This window comes from Poromitra crassiceps (assembly GCF_964638095.1).
Source record: "Poromitra crassiceps genome assembly, chromosome: 5".
In the NCBI taxonomy this organism is placed as follows: Eukaryota; Metazoa; Chordata; class Actinopteri; order Beryciformes; family Melamphaidae; genus Poromitra; species Poromitra crassiceps.
In genome coordinates, this window is record NC_139642.1 from 13,253,422 (window position 1) to 13,270,534 (window position 17,113).

General features: G+C 41.6%; 1 protein-coding gene across 1 annotated transcript in view; it reads right to left on the reverse strand.

Moving 5' to 3' along the window:
- Positions 1-17,113, reverse strand: part of LOC310776317 (NLR family CARD domain-containing protein 3-like) — a gene marked incomplete at both ends in the record, with an annotated part of 50,420 nt that overhangs the window by 24,941 nt on the left and 8,366 nt on the right. The window contains 6 exons of the mRNA XM_083636519.1: positions 7,459-7,505; positions 7,701-7,853; positions 10,873-11,046; positions 11,179-12,961; positions 14,016-14,235; positions 14,409-14,487. Of these exons, the coding sequence (XP_083492645.1) occupies positions 7,459-7,505; positions 7,701-7,853; positions 10,873-11,046; positions 11,179-12,961; positions 14,016-14,235; positions 14,409-14,487 (2,456 nt within the window). The remainder of the gene's footprint in view (positions 1-7,458; positions 7,506-7,700; positions 7,854-10,872; positions 11,047-11,178; positions 12,962-14,015; positions 14,236-14,408; positions 14,488-17,113) is intronic.

Genomic DNA, 17,113 nt, shown 5'->3' on the forward strand with positions numbered 1-17,113 from the left:
AGTTAAACACAGCTTGTGTGTCAGAGTTATGCATCATACATAAACAGTTATTATATGACTACAATAGGGGGAAGCAAATTTTTGGGAATGATAAAGTTAACCTCATCAGTATATTAATTTTTTGATCACAGGTGATAAAATATTATGTTTCTACATCACATTGATTACACAGGTGGATACACAGGTGGATGATTAATTGGGGGTTTATATGCATTGTGAGGAAGTCAATAAGACCGAATGGAACATATGTATCTAGAGCTGCATTTTAAAGTATGCCAAAAAGACAGAAGGTTGTAAAGCTGAAAAGAAAAATGCTCCCATCAGCTGTTATGAAGGTATGGGGTTTCCTCCCTCCCCAATGATTATAAAATAAGGGGAACTGGTCCCTCCCCTGGAAAAGAGAAAGGCACAATGAAATCTTGATATTGATAATGCTGTCATTGGCAATGAATTGTAAACTTGAAAATATGGCTCTATTATCCGTATGGTTTGGAAGTTTTATTGCAATTAAAAATGACAAAAATAATTATGGGGAAATTTGAGAAGTCTGCTGTGTATCTTCCTATAGATGATATAGACTGACTGAAGATGAATTATATTTATGAGGAGATACATAGATGCAAACACAGGTTATATATAGTACACTGAACTAGTTTCTGAGTTATATTATAAAGATGGGCAGTTGTGGGGATTTTTGAAGATCATAAATTCTGTTTTTGATTTGGATTTTGAGGCCTCCCATTAGTGTTGTGGTTTTAGCAAATTATTCCAGTATATATCATTTGAGGACTCAAGAGTGGGGTTATAGTTGATAGTGTTAATGTTAATGCAGTGTAAAGTGCGATTTGCTGGTTGAGTAATTAGGTAAGTTATACTGTAGCTGATAGAGTATTGATGAAATCCAAAATTGTGTAATGATTGAAGTAGGTTATTAGGGGGGAGATAACTGTATTTAGGAGGTTGTTTAGAGAGAGGTGTGATTTCTTAAAAGTTGACATCTCAAAGTAAATTGGGGTTAGTATAGGGGAGAGTACATAAGATAAAGTTGCTGCTGACTTATGTATCGAATCTTGACATAACAATAATAGGTGATGAGGTTTAGTGTTTGAACAACAAGAAATAAGTGAAGAGGGCCTTTAGAAGGCTTAGCTAGCTATAGATTTAATGAGGGGATTAAGGAGGTTTGTGTATTCAGAAGCAGCGTCTCTGATATTGCTTATGTACGTATGTTGCCTGGGGGATGAGTCTGGTGTAGAGTGGGTTGAATGAACGTTGTTGTGTGAACTTTTGTAGTTTGAAAATAAAAAGAATCAGATGGTTGGAATGAGATATTAAAGTGTTATGGGGATTTCAGTGTAAACTAATGAAGTGGTTTAGTTGAGGAATATTACATAAGCTGATCTTTGATGTTGGATGAGAGGGATGAGTTTGAGGGATTGCAGTATGATAAAACATAATGAGGAAGATTATTACATGGAGGTGTGAGTGGCTGATTTTGCATGCTATAAGTTCCAGTATATTTGAGTTGATTTGAGTGTGATATTTGAGATAGATAGGATTCTTACTGAATGAGTGATGGGTGGATGACAGATAGAGGATGATGTTATTGTTGATAACTATGAATGCATTTAGTTGGGGGAGGATACAAATAGGATCTGAGTGGGTTGTTGGTATATTATTTGACATGTCTCAGATGGTTTGAGAGAGAGAATATCTTTGGTGGAGTTTAAGGTGATACAATGATAGTGATTACAGTAGGATGATAATATCTTGGAGAGTTATATAATATGATGGAGAAAGTTGAAAGAGCTTGTGGATTGTTGTTGGTATGTGTTTGGGGGAGTTAGTAATGAGAAGCATTTTTGATGAGAGCGAGGGAATGTTGAAGAGATGGGATTGAATGATGATTTATGATTTGTGATGTCATGGTTTATAGAATGGTGATTAAAGAGGGTCAGAGGAGGTTGACGGTGTAAGATAGTTGGCGATAGAAGATAGATAGTATTCATATTCTAGGGAGTATGTGGAACATATGGTGTGGCAATGCAGAGAGTTATTTTGAGGTGTAGTACAAAAGGATGTGTGTCTTATTATATAATGAGTGAAGTTAATGAGTGGGATTTTAGTTGTGACATCTTTTTCAGTGTAAATGAGTGGTGGTTTAAAGTTGGGAGAAAAAATGATAAGAAAATGAATGAAAAATAGTGGGAAAAAGCAGGTAATTTGCAACAATGCAAACTGAGAGTTCTGAGTACATAATTAATGGTTCAATTTGTTTGAATAGAGGTTTTTGGAGCATTTTTTATGACATTAGGAAAGGAACAAGGGGGGTATGAAATAATAATAATTCTACAGTTGTGGTGAGTGGTAAGTATGTACAAGCATCTGATGATGATTATTTTTGAGGGCCCGGCCCAGGTAAAGGGAAAAAATGGTTGACAACCTTTAAATTATAGATTAGCAGTACATTCTGTTAAAATCGGTCATTGAGTGCACGCGATGGCTGAATTTAATGTGAAGAGTCTGCTATGATGTGATAGGACACATCAATCGATTATTTAATGTAGTTATATGAGATTGGGGAGACTCAATTATGATTTGGGTCATTGGTTGTCATTTATGTTATAAAGATTCAGTTCCCTTTGAGCTGTTAGTTTTGTGGTCGTGGGAAGCGTGTGTTTCAATTCATAGGAAACAGCTGTCAGAGCCACCACAGCAACCATGAGGAGAAGATGAGAGTCTGCTGATACGATTCTGGTAATATGTCGATCATCAATATTAGTTAATATAATCATTCCAGTAGTGATCATAAGTTAATTATGTATATAAATATCAAGTGGTGTTTGTATTGGATTTGGGTGTTGTTGTGTGTGTATGTTTCTTCTTTTTGTCCAATAGGAAATAGGTTATGGGATGTGATGATATGACGGCATAATGGATGGAGATTCCAAGGGAAACCCTATTATCAAATGAGGAAGTGAAGGGGTAATGTACGGTAAGAGGTTATTCTAAAGGGAAGTTATGATAATGTTATAGATTAAATGGTTGAAGAATTACACCAGTGATAATGTGAAATATGAGAGGTAAATATAGTTTGATGATTGGAGTCTCCCACGTATGATTAAAATCTTTACAAAAAGAATATAGATATGTCAAATAGTCTGATGGTTAGCTGGACATTGAAAGTTTAGAATTGATAGAGTGACTGCTTGTAATAGAATATACATTATGTCTGAGTCTAGTTTAACAGGTGGTTAGGAGGTAGGATGTTGTTCTTGTAAAGTGTGTTTCAGGGGATCAGAGAGAGAGAGAAAGAGAGTGTCTGGACGAGAGAGATGTAAAAGGAGAGGCATTTGGAGCCAAACGGGAAGCTGAGGAGATGGTTGGGTGCCATACCAGAGTGAGCCATGTATGCAGAGGGGTGCACTGCAGTCTGTACGAGCCTGGAAAAGAGGGAGCAGAGCCAAGAGAGATGGAGTTGCCCCTAGAAAGCCCAATGCACCAAAACATACACTACATACATACATACATAACAAAGAGACATGTGGACTGTAAACTATGCAGGCGGATGCCAAAAGAAGAATACATGCGTATACATTCGTGATCTTAAGACCGGTTGGTAAGTGGAAGAATCTGGAGACTACTTGCGCGGCTTTAATGTGAAGATGGAGCGAGTCCAGGGGGGTTTTGATATCCAAGAAGAAAATGGGAGAGCAATAAATATTTAAGATGCTTAGAATGATAGAGTGTCTGTTGACAATTATTTGGATTGTATGTTAACATATTTCTTCCTCAGCAGCGTGGATAATGGGGTATTATTAGATATAAGATAAGTAGAAAGGGGGGTGTCTGAGGTAGGATCATATTGGAATGGGAAAAAGGAACTTTGTGGAAATAAATTTGCATAAGTTAGTTTAGTAAAAATGAGAAAATGTATTATTCTTGATTGATTGATATGTTTTATCTGTATTCTTGATTATAAGGATGTTTGTGGGTGTTTGTTCTGGATAGACTGAGTTAATGGAAGCTTATAGTTTTTGATTGATGTATGTATCTGTCTTTTGATTTTCATAATGATGAAGAAATGTTGGAGAATGATTGGAATAGGAGATTATAAAGATGTTGGTGCATGCTTGAAAGAAGATATATAATTTAGTAACAGAATGGATAAGCGATACTATATGATAGGTGTTAGATTACTCGATGATTTTAGATGTTTGATGATGATAGAGTGTGTTTAGAACAGTAATGGAATGTTTTCTGATGGTGTATTTCTGTGATGTGAATAACTTCAATTTGCTTTACTTGCTACACAATAAGGGAGATTTTCTCTAATAGATATAGATTTGTAAAAGTAATGGTATAGGTTAATTTGAATTGAATTGGCAATAATTTGGTTGGTAAGTAATAAGAGAATGTTAATTATAATAGGACTTATTTTTGAAGGTCTCAGAACTATAGTCAAATGATAAAATTCTGGCGTAAAATAGAGAATTTAATGCATGTGTAATGGCAACTAATTGGCTGGAAGTTGCTTGTGATAGGCGTAAATCTCATCTGGTCTTTTTTGCACTTTTTCTAGAAAGAGTGATTATTTGTCCAGATTGAAGATCATAACTCACTAATGTTTGAGGAGATTGTACGTATCCATGAGAATCCTGCAGTGATACATTCTTGGTAAAGAGAAAATAATTGGAGTCATGAAGATGGAGTGTGATATGACCAGTGTTTCTCTTTGTGGAGCATGTGAAAAGCAGAGAGGAAATGTCTGATCTTCCTAGTGGGTTATTTGAACAAAATTAAGCTAAGAATTAAAAGAAAAACGAAGTAGTTTTATATTACTTTAAGTAATCCCTCTGAGTGGGAATTTAAGTAAGATCCACACCAAGGGTCATTGATAAATAGCAATAAATAGGAAACTGGGAATTGTTTGAGTGGAAACAGCATGTTTGAGGATGAGAGGAGAGGGATCCAAATAGAATTAGGATTGGAAGTTAAGTGGCTATTGGATAGACTAGTATTAGACATAACTTAATAAGTTAACAATCTGGCTTTTTGTGGCAATGTAGTTTTACATTGCCAAGGGGGGCTGTGTGGTATCTGGGCTGCCACCGCCCCTACTACACTATCTTATAATTGTCTTTGATTCTTAAGTATTAAGTTGTGGTGTACAGGGTAGAGAGAGGAGGGCAGTTAGTTACTGGGATTAACTAACCAGAGCAGATGAAAAGACAGATGGAGACATTCCGACTCCTTAACGCCAGAGGGGAGGGAGCAGTAAAAGCAGGGAGCAACAAAAGGCTTGATTAGGGTGACTAGGAGAGTTACACACAAAAGTACAGTTTAGGGGGTTACGCATACACAGAAGAAACAGAGGCTTGTTTATGAGAGGATGAGCACACATGCTCAAGTGCTCTCAAACAGTCACATGCACACATTCTGTTGTGATAGTGAGAGGAGATAGTGGGGATACTGGGGGGAAATGATCCTTCAGGCCATCGTAAATACAGATAACACCATTTGTTGGGGGACATCTAAGCAGGAAAGAGCAAGAAGCTGTGCAGGCCCTTTCAAAGATGAAAGAGACAGCTGTCAGATGGGGGTTTGATTGACAGGTGACACACTGAAGCAGCTTCTCAGAGAGCACATACACATTTAGGAAGGGAGCTGATTGGATGAGAGAGTGGGATATGACAGGCTGGGAGGAGGAGGAGGCTGAACCTAGGAAGTTTTTAAATACAGTGGACGCAGGTTCAGAGGTTAGGGAGAACACACTGAAGACTACCCCTCCATGACTCTATTAGAGAGCCATGTCAGATATCACATGCAAATAAAACAATACTTTAAATAGACATCATGTTTCTGTGGTTAATTCTTTCTTCTCTCGATGCATTTAAAACACGACAGACGCAATGTGGACTTAAACGGAAGCCGGGGACACGAAAGGCTGCTATGGCGCCGCCCTAGGAACGGCCCAGGAAACTTGTCTATAGTGGCGTTTATTGATAGTATTGTGTTACATAGGAGTTGGTAGGAAAATAACAGGCGATTGTAATAAATTAACAGGTCAAGTGACATCATGGGAATAGGCTTGGAGTTGTGAGGAGCCGAAAGGGTACAGGGGGAGTAGGGGAGTAACTATCTTGAAATCCCATAGTCTTTGGGGACAACGTGACGTCAGGTTGTACCAAATCTCCCATTCATTTGAGGGCAAAAAAAAGCAGTGTTCCACCCTTAGAGGGCGCTTATGCCAGGTATGCTGCTGAAAAATGATACAAATGGTAAAATGGCAACAGTTTGGTCACAAATGTGGAAATTTTGACCAGCATTCTTCACACATCACATCTTTTTCCACCTATATTCAATTGAATACAGTACAAATATATTGAATGTTTTACCTGATCAACTTCCAGTCCAGCCTGGCTCAATATTGTGTTTCACATCATACAATGTTCATATTCTGAATTTGATGCCAGCAACACCTTTCACAAAAGTTGGAACAGAAGCAACAAAAGACTGGGAAAGTTGAGGAATGCTCAAAAACACCTGTTTGGAACATTACACAGGTAAACAGGTTAATAGAGAGGCAAAGTGACAGCCTACTTCCTGCTTCAGCACTGTACCAGAGATTATTTATCTGCCATTTATTTTCCCATAGACATTTCGTAGAATGCTTATAAAAATAGTTTAACTTCATCAAACCAAACGGTTCAGCTATATTTAGAATTGGGAGAGACCATAGAACATTTCACTCCGACCAAAACTTAAAAAAACGGCAGAAAAAATATTTTCTTTAAATCCGCAAAATTTTTTACGTTTTGGTCCGAGTGAAATGTTATGTGGTCTCTCCTGTTTCTAAATATATCTGAACAATTTGGTTTGACGAAGTCAAACTATTTTTATAAGCATTTTACGAAATGTCTATGCGAAAATAAATGGCGGATGAAAATCTCTGGTACAGTGCTGAAGCAGGAAGTAGGAGGTCAGGTCAGAATCTGGAGAAATCTCCGCACGTAAGGGGCCAGGCTGAAACCAACATTGAATGGCCGTGACCTTTGATCCCTCAGGCGACACTGCATTAAAAACCGACATCATTCTGTCATGGATATTCCCACATGGTCTCTGGAACACTTGGGAAAAGCAGTCAGTTAACACTGTTCATCGCTGCATCTTAATGTAAGTTAAGACTCTACCATGCAAAGTGAAAGCCATATATCAACCACATCCAGAGACGATGCCCGAGCTCATCTGGACTGGTCAGACCACAGCACACTTTGCCTCAGTCATTTCACCTCCTTTTCAAATATGTTGATTAAAAGGCATGATGTCAGCCATCACCCTGATTCACAGTAGGATCAGAATGAATGGACGTCACAGACTGTGCCATAGATGGACTTTCTATCTCACTAGTTGAATGTGTTGCTTTGTTTTCATGAATCAAACTAAATACACACTTACATTTCCTCAGACCTGGTTTCAGCCTCTGCACTCCACCATGGTCCACACTGGAGGAATAAACAAAGTCAGATCAGCAGATTCTCTTTGATGATGGAAACAACATGGATATTTATTAATAACCTTCAATATGAAGGATTTCCTCTCATATCCTCCATTGAACTGTATTCCTGCATGAGCTTTGCAGTGTGACAGAGAAAAAGTGTGTGACTCTCAGCCTTCTAGCAGACGTTGCCTCTCCATACCTGAGTCTCCACTGTCCAGCAGACAGCAGCTTCTCTCCTGAGGCTCCTGGATGATTGTAGCTCAGGTCCAGCTGTCTCAGATGGGAGGGGTTGGAGCTCAGAGCTGAGGCCATAGAAGCACAGCCTTCCTCTGTGAGCAGACAGCCTGACAGGCTGCACACACACACGCACGCACACACACACACACACACAAGCGCGCACGCACATACACACACACACACACACACTGTTGCATTTATAGTTTATACTGTTTTCCACGTCTTTGCTGTCATGACGATTGACGTCAACATTTCATCACTTCCTCCACTCTAGTTTTACTTTGATTCAGTTACTGAAAACAGGAGCGCTGCTTTCCAATACACACACACACACACCTACACACGCACACACACACACACACACACACACACACACACTCCAACAAATAGTTGTGACACACACACACACACACACACACACACACACACACACACACACCCCAACAAATAGTTGTGTGACACACACACACACACACACACACACTCCAACAAATAGTTGTCACACACACACACACACACACACACACACACACTCCAACAGATAGTTGTGACTTGTGACTGAACAATTTTCATCTTGACATTTCCGTTGTTTGATGCTTTTTGAACGTTGCTCGCTCTTCCCTGTTCACTTGCTATAGCCCCGGTTCACCACTAGGTCATATTTAGAAGGAGGAGAAGCAGCTTTCACTGCTTTGTTTTGTTATTCTTATTCAAAGATCATATAAGGCTACAGAGCAAAAACAAAACAAAGAGAGACTGAAAAACAATTTAACTCCCGCTTGTTTGTTTGATTTATTTTTACCTGCACTAAGGGAATTGGACGGGGTTTTGTTTTCACCCTGTTCTGTTCTGTCTGTTTGTCTGTTAGCATTATAACTCCAAAAGGCATTCATGCATTTGCATGAAACCTTATGGAAAGATTGGTTATGGGATGATGCAGTAATTTAGTTAACTTTTCACACATTGGTGAGGTGTTAAAAAGACAGACACGTCTGAACAGATTCACGTAACACCATCAAACTTCATGGCCAATCAGCAGACAGAAGAAGAGACAAACCCTCCACTATTTCTGTTTTTTAACCTTTATTTATACAGGGGGAGTCTCACTGAGAGCAATGCTCTCTTTTTCAGGAGGGCCCTGTTCACATTCACACACACATTCACACCTGGAAGCTGACCAGTACAACCTCCAAATTAACTTTTGATAAAAATCTGACATCTGGATATGCTGACAGCTGCAGAGAGTTGGTGGAATTCTGAGCTCTACTGAGGAACATCTAAGTGTTTTTACTATTATTCTAGCAATAAAGACGGGTTTTAAATAAAAGTTGACTGATATATTTAAACTTATATTCAGGATAGACATTAACCCTTTAAAACATTTGACAGAATAGTGATTTTACATACAGTACACTTATATTGTGATACAATTATATATGATCATATGAAAAGTGTATAACATTTTCAGCAACATCACCCAGCAATAATCATTTATTGATTGTTTATTCTTGAGTGTTGTGAGCTTTTGCACAGGTTTTGTGAAAGAGAGATCCCAACTCTCAATGAAAACTCACTACAGTGGAATCCACTTATAGTGATCACGGTTATAGTGATCAACTGATTATATTGATCAAAAAGCTTGGTCCTGAATCATTCCTACACACATGCTGTTTAAATAGTTTGCTTATAGTGATCAATACTCTGCTTACAGTGATCATTTAGGGCCTTGTCACAACCGAGAAAAATGGAAAAATGGTTTAAAACAGTAATTTTACTTTTTTGCTTACAAACTGCCAAAAATAGCAGCAATGAAGTTTTAACGTAGGTTCAGACAGGACGATCTTGATCCTCACCGGTTCCACAGTCACTGCATTTCTCCTGCTTGCTCACCTGTTAACCTGTCAGCTTCCTGGTGATAATTGAATAATCAGTGGTTGCCTCCTAGTTTCCCATAAGCCAATAGCATAGCAACACATCACCTCATACACCTTTGCTCACCTGCACTTCTAGCCTATCACATTGTGGCACTCCCCTTAGGCAGCCTATCACATGGTTGCTGTGTGCATAAATATGCTTTTCTGTGTCTCATTCAGTCTCTCTAAACCCTGCTGGCTGGCGCACACCCACCACCTCTCCGTCTCCGCCAAGTTCCTTGATCCATCAGTCATCAAGAGGTTTCACCAGCACCAGTATCCTGACTCCACAGGGGGGTATGAATGGCTGTGCGGTTTCGAGCTGACCCAGCTCGATCTCGATATCTCCCTGTGGTGTCAAGCTCCAAAGACTAACTAACTTTCTCATCATAATATTCTGTAAAGATCATTCATCATCATTATAATACAATTATTGTTTATTCATCAAGTCTCCTGATTGAAATACTTGGTGCATGTCTGTATATGGAGAGATTGTGGTGTGTGTCTGTCTGGGTGTCTGCCTGTCAGTCTGTCTGTCTATGTGAAACCGCTTGAAACAGCTAGAGGCCTAACTTACTGTATCTACATAATAAAGTGATAATTTTGGGCCTTGTCACACCTGACAACAATGGAAAACATGTTTAAAACTACAGTAATTTTATTTTATTGTTTGCTTACAAACTACCAAAAATGACCCAACGAGATACAGCAGTGATACCTGGTGCATGTTTGTCTGTATATGGAGAGATTGCAGTGTCTGTCTGTCTGTCTGCCTGCCTGTCTGTCTGTCTGTCTGTCTGTCTGTCTATGCGAGACCGCTTGAAACAGCTGGAGGCCTAACTTAATGTATGGATTTTTAAAGTCAATAACTCACCAGCCCAGTGGCCTTGTGGTCTGAGTGTCCGCCCTGAGACTGGGAGGTCGTGAGTTCGATCCCCGGCTGAGTCATACCAAAGACTATAAAAATGGGACCCATTTGCCTGCCTGCTTGGCACTCAGCATCAAAGGGTTGGAATTGGGGGGTTAGATCACCAAATGATTCCCGAGCGCGGCGCACGCCGCCGCTCACCGCTCCCCCAGGGGATGGGTCAAATGCGTAGAACAAATTTCACACATTGTGGGACTTTACCTTTACTCATAACATTCACTCAGGTATTTTCATTGACATTAATGTATAGGCTAATGCAGAATTTAATGTGTCTGTTGAACAGTTATCCTGACCTGAGAGTTTGCAGTTTGCAGTGTGGACTCTCCAGTCCAGCAGAGAGAAGCTTCACGCCTGAATCATGCAAGTCGTTGTTACTCAGGTCCAGCTCTTTCAGACTAGAGGACTGGGAGCTGAGAACTGAGGCCAGAGCTTCACAGCTTCTCTCTGACAGCTGACAGCCACTCAGCCTGAATAATTAGTGATGAAGACAAACAAGAACATTAAAACATGTATTTTCTATCCTGTTTTAAAGATCACATCATATATCACAGATTAATATCACATCATATATTAATCTATCCAGTTTGCTATGCACTTACACAGCTTTATTGGAGGCCTTGACCACGGGCAGCAGCCTCAGAAGAGCCTCCTCTGAAGCAGAGTATTTCTTCAGGTCAAACATTTCCAGGTCTTTTTCTGATGACAGTAAGATGAATGCCAGAGCCGACCACTGAGCAGGGGAAAGTTTCTTTGTGGAGAGACTTCCTGATCTCAGGTACTGTTGGATCTCCTCCACTAGAGAACGGTCATTCAGCTCATTCAGGCAGTGGAACAGATTGATGCTTCTCTCTGCAGAAGGAATGTCCCTGATCTTCTCTTTGATGTACTGGACTGTTTCCTGATTGGTCTGTGAGCTACTTCCTGTCTGTGTCAGCAGGCCTTGGAGGAGTCTCCGATTCGTCTGCAGTGAAAGACCCAGGAGGAAGCGGAGGAACAAGTCCAGGTGTCCATTTGGGCTCTGTAAGGCCTTGTCCACAGCACTCTGGCAAAGGTGAATTACCTGAGATTTGTCTCTGGAGGTTGATTGTGGTTCTGACAGCTGATTAACGCCAGAGTCGATGAATGAGACCATGACATAAACAGCAGCCAGAAACTCCTGAATGCTCAGATGGACAAAGCAGAAGACCTGGTCCTGGTACAGCCCACACTCCTCTTTAAAGATCTGTGTAAACACTCCGGAGTACACTGAAGCTGCTGTGATATCAATGCCACACTCTATCAGGTCGGCTTCATAGAAGATCAGGTTGCCTTTCTCCAGCTGCTCAAAAGCCAGTTTTCCCAGGGAGAGAATCATCTTTTTATTCTGTGCCCAGTGTGGAGCTGCCTCAGGTCTCTCATGATACTTGACGTTCTGTAGTTTGGACTGAACAACCAGGAAGTGGATGTACATCTCAGTCAGGGTCTTGGGCAGGTCTTCTCTCTTACTGGTTTTCAACAAAGACTCCAGAACATTTGCAGAGATCCAGCAGAAGACTGGGATGTGGCACATGATGTGGAGGCTTCGTGAAGTCTTGATGTGGGAGATTATTCTGCTGGCTTGCTTCTCATCTCTGAATCTTTTCTTGAAGTACTCTTCCTTCTGTGGGTCAGTGAACCCTCTCACCTCTGTCACCATGTCAACGCACTCAGCAGGGATCTGATTGGCTGCTGCAGGTCGTGTCGTCATCCATAGGCGAGCTTTGGGGAGCAGTTTCCCCCTGATAAGGTTTGTCAGCAGCACGTCCACTGAGGTCGACTCTGTAACATCAGTCAGGATCTCGTAGTTCTTGAAGTCTAGAGGAAGTCGACACTCATCCAGACCGTCAAAGATGAACACAACCTGGTACTTGTCAAACCTGCAAATTCCTGCTTCTTTGGTCTCAGGAAAGAAGTGATGAAGAAGTTCCACCAAGCTGAACTTTTTCCCTTTCAGCAGATTCAGCTCTCGGAAAGTGAATGGAAATGTGAACTGTACATCCTGGTTGGCTTTGTCTTCAGCCCAGTCCAGAGTGAACTTTTGTGTTAAGACTGTTTTCCCAATGCCAGCCACTCCCTTTGTCATCAGTATTCTGGTTGGTTTGTCTCTTCCAGGTAAGGGTTTAAAGATGTCTTCACATTTGATTGGTGTTTCTGGTCTCGCTGGTTTCCTGGATGCTGCTTCAATCTGTCTGACCTCATGTTCATCATTGACCGCTCCACTACCTCCCTCTGTGAGGTAATGCTCTGTGTACATCTGATTCAGAGGAGTTGGGTTTCCTGCTTTAGCAATCCCTTCAAACACACGCTGAAACCGCTCCTTCAGATTACGTTTGAGTTCACGTTGGCAGAAGTCAGGACGAGTTTCTGAAAGAACAAACGACAAATAACATCAAAGAGTGAACATTTCCTGGTAAATGTACTGTATATCTTCAAAGAAATTATAAAAACAGCTTGCACACTGCAGGGCTCCGTTGACAGTGATGTATTAGCAGCAAAAGATTAAAGTGACATTTCGAGCATCAAGCTCTTCATCAGACTGATGAAGAGCTTGCGTCTATGGCAGCGAATTAGTTCATCTTGAACTGATTTGGTCTCGTTTGACAAATATTTAGATGTATATATTTAAATCAACCCGGTCTCAATCCCAGTACATCAAAATGTGCTGATTTGTCACGGCCCCTTGGCGTCGTTATTGTGAACGAGAAAGAGTACCTTCACATCATAATATGCAGAAGAAGGACCACCGGACCATCTGGAGGTCACCTCGTGGCCACGCCCAGTGGTCTTGCATCTAATAACAGTCTAGGCTTAAGTAGGTCAAAGTCACGCTATAGGGAGAAATGCTTGGAGAGGCGGACCTGTAGTGTTCCCAGCTTTTAACTTTCTCATCATGAGAGACCTGTTTCAAATCCTGACCTGAACCATAACTCCAACCAAGTTGCTTTTGTTGCCTAAACTTAAAGTTATTGACTTCCCTAAACCCAACCAAGTTGTTTTGCTTGCCTAAATTTACCCTGGATTCGAGCCGTGGCTGCTGTGAAATGTTGCCGGGCCGCTAGTAGCCACAGTAGCCGGTAGCCACAGTAGCCAGTAGCCGTGTCCAGTTGCAGCCGGTCACGGCCGACATCCTCGACCAAATAACCAGGAAGAGAGTCAGGGCTCGGCTCTCTTCCTGGTTATTTTGCTGAGCAGGGCGATAAAGAAACAAGGAGAGCCGGTGTCTGTGCTGGAGGAACGTACGCACCCAAAGTGACGTGAATGGTAGGTAGCCTTTCACCACGGCAATAATGACATCGAGGGGGGCACGACAAATTGACGTATTTTAACGCACTGGTAATGAGAAGCTGTTGATTTAAATGATCTCTTATTTTCCACCATGTCCCATCTCATCATGTTAAAGCTGTTGAAAGCCTCTTACTGCTGTGCAGAGAGTCAGCCAGTTCCTCCTGCTTCATGCTCCTCAGGAAGAGCAGTGTGATGTTTAGAAGATCCTCTATGCTCTGCTCTTCCTCCTCACCATCCACCACCTCCTCATCCTCCCTCTGACTGTCTGAGCATTCTGCTGCATCTGGACTCAGAACCCTCTGCAACCTTCTCAGCTCCTTCTTCACAAAGGTGATGATGTTCTCCTCAAGCAGCTGGAACAGAATCATCATGAATTAAACGTTGTTACTAAAATCATGGAACACAACATCATATCCATCATAGACTGAAAGCCCGCTGGGGTAAAGAGTGCAGCATGGAGACAGAATCTTTGTTTTGTATTCAACTCGTTGGTGAAGTCAAACGTTTTTTTTGTTAATTTCCACACCATAAATATGGAGTCCAGGTCTGGTTGAGGCTCCTGGGCAGACTGACCACTGGAAACCTCTGACCTCTCCTGGTAAACTCTGGGGGGACAAAACATCAGATAGTAGGTCATACCATCATATCATATCTCTCTCTCTATCACACACACACACACACACACACACACACACACACACACACACACACACACACACACACACACACACACACACACACACACACACATGCAACAATAGGCCTTTCAGTAACAGACTGGTTATACTGGACAGCTCTCAGTGTTACACAGTAACAGACTGGTTATACTGGACAGCTCTCAGTGTGTCACAGTAACAGACTGGTTATACTGGACACCACTCAGTGTGACACAGTAACAAACTGGTTATATACTGGACATTTCTCAGTGTGTCACAGTAACAGACTGGTTATACTGGACATTTCTCAGTGTGTCACAGTAACAGACTGGTTATACTGGACAGCTCTCAGTGTGTCACAGTAAGAGACTGGTTATACTGGACAGCTCTCAGTGTGTCACAGTAACAGACTGGACAGCTCTCAGTGTGTCACAGTAACAGACTGGACAGCTCTCAGTGTGTCACAGTAACAGACTGGTTATACTGGACAGCTCTCAGTGTGTCACAGTAACAGACTGGTTATACTGGACATTTCTCAGTGTGTCACAGTAACAGACTGGTTATACTGGACAGCTCTCAGTGTGTCACAGTAAGAGACTGGTTATACTGGACAGCTCTCAGTGTGTCAGAGTAACAGACTGGACAGCTCTCAGTGTGTCACAGTAACAGACTGGACAGCTCTCAGTGTGTCACAGTAACAGACTGGTTATACTGGACAGCTCTCAGTGTGTCACAGTAACAGACTGGTTATACTGGACAGCTCTCAGTGTGTCACAGTAACAGACTGGTTATACTGGACAGCTCTCAGTGTGTCACAGTAACAGACTGGTTATACTGGACAGCTCTCAGTGTGTCACAGTAACAGACTGGTTATACTGGACAGCTCTCAGTGTGTGAAGAAGAGTCATGCTGAAAAAGAACATGCATGCTCAGCAGACCTTCTCTGCATGAGTCATAGTTAAAACATGAGACAGTAACATTGTAACACTGGAACAACTTACTTCTCTTCAGAAGAATGGTGTCCATCTTCAAAATGAATCAATCCATCCTTTGAGCGGTCGCTCTTCAGAGATACACCGCTGGGTTGAGGAGAGTTGGGTCTCTCCTGCTGGATCCTGAGTGCAATAAACCCCCCAAGGCAGATTAGACATACTAGTGTAATAAACCCCCAAAGGCAGATTAGACATACTAGTGCAATAAACCCCCAAAGGCAGATTAGACATACTAGTGCAATAAACCCCCCAAGGCAGATTAGACATACTAGTGCAATAAACCCCCCAAGGCAGATTAGACATACTAGTGCAACAAACCCCCCAAGGCAGATTAGACATACTAGTACAATAAACCCCCCAAGGCAGATTAGACATACTAGTGCAATAAACCCCCCAAGGCAGATTAGACATACTAGTGCAATAAACCCCCAAAGGCAGATTTGACATACTAGTGCAATAAACCCCCCAAGGCAGATTAGACATACTAGTGCAACAAACCCCCCAAGGCAGATTAGACATACTAGTACAATAAACCCCCCAAGGCAGATTAGACATACTAGTGCAACAAACCCCCCAAGGCAGATTAGACATACTAGTGCAATAAACCCCCCAAGGCAGATTAGACATACTAGTGCAACAAACCCCCCAAGGCAGATTAGACATACTAGTACAATAAACCCCCCCAGGCAGATTAGACATACTAGTACAATAACCCCCCCCAGGCAGATTAGACATACTAGTACAATAACCCCCCCAGGCAGATTAGATAGACATACTAGTACAATAAACCCCCCCAGGCAGATTAGATATACATACTAGTACAATAAACCCCCCCAGGCAGATTAGACATACTAGTACAATAAACCCCCCCAGGCAGATTAGACATACTAGTACAATAGCCCCCTCAGAGAGATTAGATAGACATACTAGTACAATAAACCCCCCCAGGCAGATTAGATAGACATACTAGTACAATAAACCCCCCCAGGCAGATTAGACATACTAGTACAATAACCCCCCCCCCAGGCAGATTAGACATACTAGTACAATAAACCCCCCCAGGCAGATTAGACATACTAGTACAATAAACCCCCCCAGGCAGATTAGACATACTAGTACAATAAACCCCCCCAGGCAGATTAGACATACTAGTACAATAAACCCCCCCAGGCAGATTAGACATACTAGTACAATAAACCCCCCCAGGCAGATTAGACTGGACAGCTCTCAGTGTGTCACAGTAACATACTGGTTATATTGGACAGCTCTCAGTGTGTCACAGTAACAGACCGGTTATACTGGACAGCTCTCAGTGTGTTACAGTAACAGACTGGTTATACTGGACAGCTCTCAGTGTGACACAGTAACAGACTGGTTATACTGGACAGCTCTCAGTGTGACACAGTAACAGACTGGTTATACTGGACAGCTCTCAGTGTGTCACAGTAACAGACTGGTTATACTGGACAGCTCTCAGTGTGACACAGTAACATACTGGTTATACTGGACAGCTATCAGTGTGTCACAGTAACAGACTGGTTATACTGGACAGCTCTCAGTGTGTCACAGTAACAGACTGGTTA